This window comes from Macrobrachium nipponense, chromosome 23 (assembly GCF_015104395.2).
Source record: "Macrobrachium nipponense isolate FS-2020 chromosome 23, ASM1510439v2, whole genome shotgun sequence".
Lineage (NCBI taxonomy): Eukaryota > Metazoa > Arthropoda > Malacostraca > Decapoda > Palaemonidae > Macrobrachium > Macrobrachium nipponense.
The window spans coordinates 19,440,081-19,451,505 of NC_061090.1; the positions used below are offsets into that span (position 1 = coordinate 19,440,081).

At 37.9% G+C, this 11,425-nt stretch overlaps 1 protein-coding gene across 2 annotated transcripts; it reads right to left on the reverse strand.

The window, feature by feature from the left end:
• Positions 1–225: 225 nt before the first annotated feature.
• LOC135196311 (fucolectin-like) lies at positions 226–10,226 on the reverse strand. 2 transcript variants are annotated; one of them, XR_010310376.1, is made up of 3 exons: positions 10,124–10,226; positions 3,525–3,660; positions 226–1,064 (listed from the first exon to the last, which is right to left on the reverse strand). XR_010310376.1 is itself a non-coding variant. In XM_064223047.1 (3 exons), the coding sequence occupies exons 1-3, from the start codon at positions 7,683–7,685 to the stop codon at positions 550–552; spliced, it is 741 nt and encodes a 246-aa protein (XP_064079117.1). In that variant the 5' UTR covers positions 7,686–7,695; the 3' UTR covers positions 226–549. The 2 variants fall into 2 exon arrangements, 1 of the variants encoding a protein (XP_064079117.1); XM_064223047.1 differs by lacking the exon at positions 10,124–10,226 and adding an exon at positions 7,596–7,695.
• Between the last annotated feature and the right edge of the window lie 1,199 nt (positions 10,227–11,425).

Sequence of the window (11,425 nt, forward strand, 5' to 3'; positions counted from 1 at the left end):
AGAGAGAAGCCAGCAAACTCGGAAAATACGTTTCTATTCTTCAGAGAACACTTGAACTTTGAATACCTAAATTTGTTGCCTACACGCAATCATTCTGTTTTTCATATTACAACTTATATATACTTAAAAGGGATAAAAGGCTTATACTTGATTTAATGATTTCCTCATATAGTTCACAGATGCTTTAGCTACTCTAACTCAACACTGCCACACCCTTATTTGTCAACAGCAGTTACAACAGAAGAATAATTTATTTTCTCAAACTTTTTCATTTTATTTTACTTGTGACAAATTACTCAAAGTTTGAACATCATTCAAGTGATAGCTTTCTAACAAATTAAAGGTACTCTAGCATTTCTTAGGTTTGACGATTGTAAATAAAATCAGGAAGTAAAGTACATTGAAATTGGAAATTATCCATCTGAATTATCCCATACAATGCATGAAAGCATTGTTTCTAGTGTCATTCCATTCAACATAGGTTTTATGACCTCTTGTTTCAGTGCAACTGTTCACTTTGTTTGATGGACCACATATTTTCATGTATCTTTAGGCCTCAACGATCTGGACTTCGCAAATAGAAAGACCACCATATCTAGGTGACTGGAAAGTGAGGTATCGTCCTTCCATGGGGATTGGAGGCTTGAAAGTGAGGACAGTGCCGGGTGGAGGTGTGGTTCCTGGGTGTGTGCCCAGTAATGGGTTCTGGCCGATGACAGACGAATTTCCAAATCGTATCTCTACGTTAATGAAGCTGTAGTAGTCGTCTCTTGGTTTCACGATGACGGCTGAGACGACATATGCCTTCTGGAGATCGGCTTGCCACCAAGGGTAATTTATATCATTGGTGACGCTGCAGGAATCATATAAATAGCAGTAATACCCATTGGTGGCCTGGTTTGCAGCGTGATTCGCGGAATAAGGCGACGGCATCGTAACTACTGCTGTAGTCGCCAGGTTCTTGGAATAAAACCATGACGAATGACACGAGTTGAAGCCATAGTACTGATCAGTGCCAACATATTCAGTAGTCACCCAGGTGCTGAAGAGGATGCAATCATCGCCTGTGATTAGTTAAAAGTGAAGACATAAGGTTAGTTGTGTCAAACATTATAGGCTCCACTTGAAACATGTGATTCTTATTAATTCTGGAAAAATGAAAACGTTAAATTATATTTGGAACACCCATGCTTTCTTACCAAAGATTGTCTCACATGTCTTTGCAAAGAAATGTTTGTTCTTCGTTCATCTCAATGTTTTCTGTTCAAAAGGTCTTGTAGAAGCACGTTACCTTGTTATTAATAGTGTATAGGGTGATAAAGCTTGCAAAGAAGATTTTAACAGTTCATCATTTTGATGCTAATTGGGAGCAATTAATTGTCATAATGTATTTCATATTCAGAGAATGTTTAAAAACGAAATAACCAAGCAACGAAACAAAAGAAAGCAAACTAAGATGAAAAAAAATACCCAGTGAATAATAGTGCATAAATCCAAAAACAAAAACATGTAAAAACAATAGGCAGTGGAGAAATAAATGGTACAGCGGCTGTACTAAGTTCATTTATTACCCGAAGGTGTGGTGGTCCATGTTGCAATTTACTAAGGGTGAATGGCACCTGGGGTTATTGTTATTTAGGTTAAGCCAACAGCATGCCGACACAGGCTTTTGCTAGAGCAATCCATAACAGATAATGTTATATGGAAAAGGGCAAAGATGGGTAGTTGGATGAAAGGTTAGACAGCTAAAAGGTTCAGTTGTAGAGAATCTGGAAGGAAATGAGAGAATTGCGGATCAAGTGAAAGTATGAATATCTAAAGATGGGGGTCCCAAGATTTTGCTTGCCCGGGAAAAATGAAAAACGTCTGTGTGAGAATCGTAAGAGCAACTGTTATTCAAACGAATAGCAGATGCTTTAAGGCATGAATTTTGGATGAGGTGTGGTGGTTGAGTGCATTCCAGCACTGTTTCCTTGTTGAAAGGCTTCCCTGTTAGTTTCTCAAAAAGAGTAATGATATCTTCAATTGTAACGGTTATACATCTGTTACTTCCTGTTGTGGCTCTGTCTCTGCCAGCACTGACTGAAACGCTGCAGGAGGAGGAAGGTGTGAGGAATGTGTAAAGGAAGGGAGAAGGTCAGGTTTTGAATGTGGGAAGGGGTCTGGATTTAAAGGAAGGGAACGTTTAGCCATGGTTTCTCACTGCTTTGGGGTATAGTCCACCTTTTTCATTGGTGTCTGACGCTGATTCCGTGGTCTTGACGGTTGGGGTTGCTGTGCAGGAGAGGGCCATGGTTCCACCCTCATTGTTTCAGCTTGCGGCTTAGATTTTAGAGTTGGTTCTGATGGGTCTTGAAGGTGGAGGAGTGACCTTCATCTTTGCTATTCGGTCAAGGCTAGCATTACAGCACTTGTTCCAGGCGTGGTGTTGAAGGGAGCAGTTTAGGCACTTGCTTTCCACTGTCTCCCCCCTCTTGTAGGCATTGAGGCATTGCTTCACAGGGTGTGGTTTTCTGCACGTGCCACACTTCTCCTTTGCCATGTGGCATCTTCTGTGATGGCTAAATCTCTGGCACTTGTAGTAATCTCAATAGCTCTGTGTGAAGTCCTCTGTGTAGAAATATCCCCATACGCCAAGGGAAACTTGGAAGGTGGCAATGACCGTCCTCGTGCAATTTACAGACTTTCCGATGCATCTCTGGTCTCCCAAAACATTCTGAAGCCACAGAATCGGATCCAAAAAAAGGGTGGTCGGGTACTTGCATATAACTATTTTTCTAGCCTGCTCAGATGGATCCAGCAGCTGGAAATCAGTGTTGACTCAGAGAAATCCTGCAGTTTCTTGCATTTTTGGTGTTACAGTCCTGTCACCATTCAGGTTCGGTTTGACTGAAATCTTCAGCCTTGGATTGTAGGTTTCCAGCCCTGCCACTACTGCATAAGCAGTCATCTTCCCTTAAATAGTCACTAGATTTTTCGGGAGAGGGCATCTTTTTTCAGTTTCAGTATACGTAATAGCAAAGGGTCTTCCACTTGCAGTCTTGCGATCAGGCTTTAACAGGAGTGTCAGTACATCTTCAAATTTGCCCTTTGTGATGACAGGCTGCTTAAAAAATAAAACAAAAAAATAAATAAAAAAACGGGGTTCAGGGATGAAGAATCATTCACTTCCATTCGAAGCATTCACCCTTGGTGAATGATAGTGTGGACTGCCGAAACGTCAGGTAATAACTGAACTTTGGGCAGCTGCATCATCATTATCATTTGCCTTCTAAAATAAATAAACTTATACTCCAAGTTGAGTAGGCACAATATAGGATCAATGGCATGCAGAGTGCCGTGATTATTATTATTATTATTATTATTATTATTTTATTATTATTATTATTATTATTATTATTATTATTATTATTATTATTATTATTATTATTATTATATAAAAGCCATAATGTCCATTGAAGAGGAAACCAGATGATCAAAAAAGAATGTATCAATACAAAACTAAAAAAAAAAACTTAACCTACCTTTAATGCAGAATAGATGGCAATTAGCATTTTGTAGGCAGAATGTGGCGCATTTTATATACCTTTGAGGATGAAAATTAAGTGGGAGAGTGTGCAGGTGACAGTTATCCATGGTAGATGGGAACCTGTGATCAATCTGTGAGGAAAATTTTTATTATAGTAACAACATTGATATTGCTCATACCAATGACAACAGTTTTCATAGGTGTATCATTATGATAAAAATTAGTATTTATTTCAAAGTAATAAATTGCGTAATGAGTAGTAATGTTCAAGATTATTAGGAAAAAGCACCCAAAGGCGGAACCAGGCAAAACTTTTTTTTACAAAGGTCAAGGGTTTTCCAACTACTGGGTTCTCGTCTTTGAGAGAAAAGTCTACTGGCACCAGGAACAACATTCTATTGGTATCGGGACCGCAAGAGAGAATTTAGAAAATTCTTCACGTTTGATGAAGCATCTTCACTGGTCTACTGTAACAATATTGCTGACCTGATTGAATTACTTGTCCTGAAGTATAATGCTATGGAATAGAGACTTTTCATTGACTCAAGGCAGTTCTTCTGAATAACAGAAATAAGTTTTCATCGATCCCTGTTGGGCACTCGGTTGAAATAAAAAAAAAATCCCACAAAACCATGGAAAGTCTGTTGTCTGCTCTGAACTACCAAAAATATAAACGGTTGATCTTTGGAGAGCTTGAAGTTGTTGGACTCATTCTAGGACTTTAAGGTGGTTACACAAAGTATCCATGCTTTCTGTTCATATGGGCTAGCCTTGCTGATGACCAGCATTATGTCAAACAAGAGTGACCATCAAGACAAGGATTAAAACCTGGGTCACACAACGTTCTGTCCCACCCTCTGGTTGAACCGGGCAAGATATTGCCTCCACCCGTCCACACCAAACTCGGTCTCATGAAGAACTCTGTAAAGGCATTGGACAGGGAAGGTAGAGGATTTGCTTTCCTCCATCAGAAGTTTCAACAAAAAAGCTTGGAGAAACTTAAGGCCGGTATATTTGATGGTCCTCACATAAGGGCACTCATCAAGAACACTAGTTTTGATGATGCACTGAATCATACTGAACTCTCTCCCTAGTTGTCCTTTAAGTAAGTCATGGTAAACTTCCTTGGCAACCACAGAAGTTCCCAGTATTAGAAGGTGGTTAATGAGTTAATGGAGAATTTCCGCCAACTTGGTGCCCATATCAGTGAAAATGCACTTCATCTGGTCTCATCTGGACTATTTTCCAGAGAATTGTGGAGACTTCAGTGAAGAACAGGGTGGGCGCTTTCACCAAGATATCAGTGTTATGGAGGAACGCTATCAAGGCCGATGGAATGTCAACTTTCTGGCCGACTACTGCTGGTGCCTGAAGAGGGATATGGAGTCTGCTCAGCACAAACGGAAGTCTCTGAAGAGACCATTCATCCATGAGTAGCTTCCTTAGGTCATTATACTCTTCCTGCTATCTATTCAAAATAGTTTGTAAGCCTTCTGTGAAAAAATCAGTCTTAATATTTTCAATATTGTTTCATTCACCTACAAATAGATCAGAATTTAGGATATTTTTAATGTGCTAATATTTCATTAAGTTTATCTGATTGAGTAAAATGCGCATGATTTTTGGATTCAGTGCAAAAAAACTGGTCTAAAATCAGGTATTATATGTTAGGCCTTGAAAATAGCACAGGCCAGTGTTATACAAGAGTAAAAACGACTTGGATGTTGCTGTTTTCAATTCTGATATCCTCCTTTGCTCTAAACCGCTTGTGTTTGATCAATACAGTGCTTATCACATTGAATGGCTAAACTTACTGCTATCGATTTATCCATTATTTCTGGTTGTGAGCTGTTAAAATATGAATCCACAAACACAACAGGCAACCATCTTGACCTTGCATTCACGGATGTAACAAGGATTGTATCTTTTGGAGCATGTTGGTGGGCTCATCTGTTCATAGTTGAAATCTCAGGCCAACTGAGATGGTATTCTTCATGATCTTATTGAGCTATGGTGAAGCAATATTTGTAGAAGTCCAAATGTTGTCGAGTGTTTAAGCATTCATCTTAGCACCATTACTGAGAGGAGAGTTCTGTCTAAAATCCTCAAGTTTTGTCTTAAAGGTAAGCCATGGTTTAATGCTGCATGTAAGCTTGCCTACCATGAAAATCAAAAGGATTATCATTTATGGAGGAACAGATAATTGGACTTTTTGTTGAGTAATTTCATTGAGTTTAGAAGTCAAGCTCACATTAATGAATACTGTAAGTGGTGGTATGCTAACAAAACCGCTATATTTTGCCTTAAACAGAAAGCAGAACTGTTGGCTCAAGTCTTTGTGGAAAAAAACCAGTGTAGTGAGTCCTTGGTGTTGTCCGAGTCATGTTTTCTTAAGAATAAGTTGTGTTCAATGGTCTTCAGATCTAGAGAAGTAAAATCTCTATTTTTGGGGCTTGAAAGTCACGACAGCATATACCCTAACAGGATCTTTCATATCTTTTTCAAACTGATTTTATTGCTCCTAAGATTACTATTTTTTTCAAAAGTTAGCTGGACTTGTAAGCTTTCCTTCGGTTAGGAGGAAAGGAAACATTGCTGTATTACCTAAGTCTCCACCTTATGCCCCTCAGAGGAGAGTAACTTGCTACCAGTACCACAGCTTGGGTTTCATTAAGGCGTAGGTACTTGTGATGCACTCATCAATGTCTACCATTTTGCAGAGCGCTCTTGATGAGGGTACAGAGGCATGAATGGTTGATTTCGATTTTTAGTGCAGCATTTGACCATATGAATCATAAAGCCCTTATACAGTGTATACAAGCTAAGGTTATTCAGAATTGGTGGATCTTTTATCGATCCTTTAAATGAATTTGAATAGGTAGAACCCATAGGGTCCATGCTGATAGCCAGTATAGCAACTTCAGTGTTATAATTTCTGGTGTTCCTGAATGTAGGCTTGTAGCAAGTTTTGGAGAACAAACTGATCGTATACACCGACAATTCTGCTCTTCTAGTTGTTGTTCCTTCTCGGCATCTTAGGTCTGCAGTTGCAGAATCCTTGAGTATAGATCTAGTGAATATTTATGAGTGTAGTTGGCTTTGAGCAGGAAGCTTAACTCTTCTAAAGCCAATGATGATAGTTAGCCGATCCAGATTTACGTTTAATTGAAATTATTTTAAATTTCAGTGATTTTTTAAGAATTAAATTAAAAATTGATAATTTCCCGAGAGATAGAAATTCCAAGCGTCCGTGTTGATGCCTTCAACAATCCAGATGTAGGATTTTGATTTTATTATTAGGCGTCTCCCAAGTCATGTTTTGAGGAGGTCTGTAAAATGTAATATTGGCTTTATAGATAGCTCGCTCATTTATGTGGCCAAAGTACCTTAAGGGGGACAGCTGCTTACGGATTATTTCAATTTCTTTTCCAAGAATTCCGGGGAGCAAACTTGTAAGCCTTTTTGTTTAAATAAAAAAAAATATGCTGGCTACGCCAAATTTGACAGAAATGTCATGGTAATACAAAAGTAATTATATGAAAGTGTAAACGTATGATTTCTGTACACAGTAGATTTATATTATGTCTTTTCACAGTAAATTTATATTATGTCTTTTCTGACTTAAATATCTGGAAAATAACTTTTATTATGTTTCCCATTTGACCTATACAATTAAAAAATCGGTGTCAGCATTGGCAGACCTTTAAGTGAAGTATTTGCCAATCTATATGTGGAGTGTTTTCAAACTACTAATGAACACTATGTAACCCAGTCATGATGCGGATGAGATATGTTGATGATAATCAAACATTTTGAGGTCATAGATGGAGCAATTTTAACGGTTTCCTTTCAGAATTCAATATATTAGTGCCCAGTATCAAATTCATGAGTCAAATGCGAAACAGACAATAACATTATAGAATTTTAAATTAACGCTTTAGCTTTAATGAACATTGTGAAAACAAAGTATTAAACTTCTCCTGTTGGACACACGGATTAATATGAGTGGCTCTCATTAACTTAGAACTGTCAGTTTGGCACATAACAAAATGAATTCACGTCTCACTTGTTGGTAGTACACTTCCTTAAGTGATGCTTCAACACCAAGGTGCCTTGGAGACAGCAGGAGGAAGTACAAGATGAACTTGATGAGCATTGTCTTGTGCTTTCTGCAAGCAAGTTAGTCCATTAGTTAAATACTATAGGTAGTTTGTAAAAAATATTCGTTCATCTCATTTGGCAAGTCATTTGAAATAAATGCAGATCCAAAAAGCTAAAATGTCCAACAAGTATCATAACCTACAACAATATTTAAACTATCATGGAATACTGTACTTATCTTGCTGGGTATCATTAAGACCTACGTATAACCTCTTTCATTTGACTCGATAGGTCTGCTGTAAGCTTCAGGAAGTCACGTAAGCTTCTAAATACTTACAAAACCCAAAATTGTTTAATTTCAACAGCCGGCAGACCAGTACCACCCAGTTTGGAATAGAAAAAATATATACACTTTCAACTTGTACCACTTGTATGAATGAATAGATGCTTGTGATATGTTTATCCTGAATTATTCGTAGCTACTAACATGTTTTTAGAATCAGTTACATGTCTCATCTACAGCATGTTTTTGGGTTTTATTGCATTTATTACTTCAGTAAGTAATAAATGCAATAAAACCCAGAAACATGTTGTGGATGAGATATTTAGATATTCTAAAATAGATGTCGTAATTTTAATCAATTCTTTTCAAAATTAATCGCATTAAATTTAAAGTGGAATGGGAAGCAGACAACAAAATTCCTTTCCTTGATGTTTTAATAATTAGAGACACGGCAGAATACGAATTTACCATATATAGAAAACCAACGTTCTCACTTTCATATATTCATTATTTTAGCTATCATGACATCCCTATGAAGATAGGCGTCGCCAGCAACCTATTCTTAAGAGCCATACGAATTTGTTCCCCAGTTTTCCTGGAAAAAGAATTTGAACTAATTCGAAGCAGCTTTCTTCTTTAAGGTATCCTGACCATATAGTTGAGAAAGTAATTCACAAAGCAAATGTAATTTTCTACTGACCCCCTCAAGACTAAGACCAGAGAGACACCCAACAATAAAATAAAAATTCCACACCTGGACAGGATTAAGACGTTGACCCAGACTCTCGGAAAATCTAACCCTTTTGCCTTTACCGACCCAAATACCTTAACTAAATCCCTCATTAACCTCCAACAAAAGACAATCCACAATGACTTGGGGGTAAATGAAATCCCATGTCTGGACTGTGACCAATCTTACACCGGTTTTACAGGAAAATCTCTTCCCCAGAGATTAATACAACATAAACAGTCCTTTAGGTATGGACAACAGAAATGAGCTATTTTCAACCATATGAATAACCATAACCACAGAATAGACTGGAATTTGTCACGTATAATTTATAGCAGCAACTATCTACACAAAAGTCAGATGATACAATCGGCCTTAATTAACAAAAGACAGGTAAAGAACATCGCAAAGGGAGCCTGGGATTCAGATGTCGTTGATAAAATCTTCCTTCAACCAATGCTTAAGAGGATTAAAGAGGAATTATCAGTTGAGGTAACCTAAAAAGGGCTTAACTGTGGATGGATCTCTTGGTATAAATACCGCCTTTTCTGTACCTTCTCTCATTCATCGCCTACATGAAGAGAGAGACAGCAATCTCTGAAATATAGTGCTTTCTTTCTATAGTTTGGCGTTTTTATGGGCTCCTTTTATTAGATATATATACATCTATTAATATGTATATGTTTGTATAGCCTGTATATTTAACATCGCCAAAACATGCGATTTTTATATGCAGGTGTAATACAGAAAGGTTATGAAAAAATAGCGTATAAGTCATAATTGGTTTCACGATTAGTTATACACGATATCTTCAAGAGGCCTGATGCATAGTGGTTTAAAATAACAGGGTAGTACTTCAAACGAACAGTCAGATGACCGAAAAAATATTTGTGAGTATATGTATGTACATGAGTATGCTTGAGTGAGTGTTTGTGCCTATATTCATATTTTAGTGTTGTGTACATAGTATATAGACCGAAAAATATCATTGACAATATTCTGAAATGCGACCTGAAGTTTTAAAGAGATGCGCAAAGTAAACTTCAGCTTAGCCATTGCTATTTTTTAGTTTTTCCTTTCTTTTACTCAGTCGTCACAATAAGCGAGTCTGTGTCTTTATTCTTTTCTTTCCAAGAGTGTTATTAAAATCTTTTAGTTCAAAATAACTTTAGTTATCATCCATTCCATCAGGGCGCCTCTGTGGCTTGGTGCTGGCCTGCCACCTCGGTGGCCGCGAGTTCGTTTCCCAGGCATTCCATTGAGGCGTCAGAGATGTGTATTTCTGATGATAGAAGTTCACTCTCGATGTGGTTCGGAAGTCACGTAAAGCCGTTGGTCCCGTTGCTGAATAACCACTGGGTCTATGTAGCGTAAAAAAACCATACAAACAAACATTCCATCAGGCTAGCCTAGATAAGGTCAAAAGGTCCCGTCGCACTCCGGTTCTAAAAACAGAATATGAACTTGGATTCCTTCCTACCTGGAGGACCTCATGGCCACTCAAACCAGGGGCGCTGCCTTTACGACTTCCTAGAGAGAGTTTCTTCAACGTGTCCTTCCTCCTTTGATCCCAGAAACACAATAATTGCCAGCTGTGACTTGCTTTACGAGGACCTGAGGCCCAGCACGTAATACGCTCGTAATAAATTCTCGTCAGTCTTTCGTGAAATGCAATTAGTAGAACAAAAAAGAAATCTTGAAGTTTACTTTTTCTGGGCTTTACCTCGCAAACTACTTTCATGTGATCGAGGTAGTAAAGGCTACAATCAGAAGATAAGCCAACTAAAATGCAATTACACAAGTTATGAATGCCGGCAATAATTGCGTGACTGAAATATTAAAGGGAGAAGAAAGAAAGAAAAAGACCGAGTACTGTAGCGTTGGTGGAGTTTTACTAAATATATATATCACGAAGGAAGGGCCTCTAATAGCGCTTTTAATTTTCTTTATGTGGATTAACTTACATCTTCAATGATTATGGCCTTTTGCTGCATTTAGTACGAGGGAAGAGGGAAAGTAGAGTAAGGAGGCTTACGCTGATTTGATTTCTTATCATCCCTGCTAACTCATAATTTCTGTCATCAAAATTGTGAAGCGATAATTAAAATCGAAGTCAGCGCCAAACGATGGTTATAAGGTTTTTTAGTGTTGAATATGATAACAAGGAGAGATTTAAAAAATCGTTAGATATGAGGTGCTCCTTTTAGCATCTGTAGGGAAATTACAATCATGAGACTGCCTTTTTTCATGCTTAGCTTCAGGTGCTAGGAAAATTCGGTCCCAGAAGATTCAGTCCCAGAAAATTCGGTCCCGGAAAATTCGGTCCCAGAAAATTCGGTCCCGGAAAATTCGGTCCCAGAAAATTCGGTCCCGGAAAATTCGGTCCCAGAAAATTCGGTCCCGGAAAATTCGGTCCCGGAAAATTCGGTCCCAGAAAATTCGGTCCTGAAATCTCATTCTCAGAAAATTCGGTCCCGGAAATTTTCTAAAGTCTAAGTAACCAAGCCCAATATGACCTTTCTGAAAAAAAAGGCATATAAATACATGGAAATTATGATGTTAGAAGAAATGAAAATCTTTTATTTTTATCAATAACTTTAATGACTCGTTTGGTTTAGAGATCAATTGTTTAGCAATCCAGACGAGATATTTTATAAAATCAACAAGAGCGTGAGAACTTTGTGAGCCGGGATTTGTTTACAAACTGTAAACAAAAGGGTACGTGGTGTTAAATGATGTGTTTAGGTAGTTTTGTCATATAGGACTTTAAGCACTTGTATTT

Excerpts from the sequence above, each read along its gene's own strand:
- LOC135196311 (XM_064223047.1), bottom strand. The coding sequence starts at position 7,685 with ATGCTCATCAAGTTCATCTTGTACTTCCTCCTGCTGTCTCCAAGGCAC. Across the intron at positions 3,661-7,595 it reads AGGAAGTGTACTACCAACAA|ATTGATCACAGGTTCCCATC; the intron begins GTGAGACGTGAA and ends TTTTCCTCACAG. Across the intron at positions 1,065-3,524 it reads CCATCTATTCTGCATTAAAG|GCGATGATTGCATCCTCTTC; the intron begins GTAGGTTAAGTT and ends AACTAATCACAG.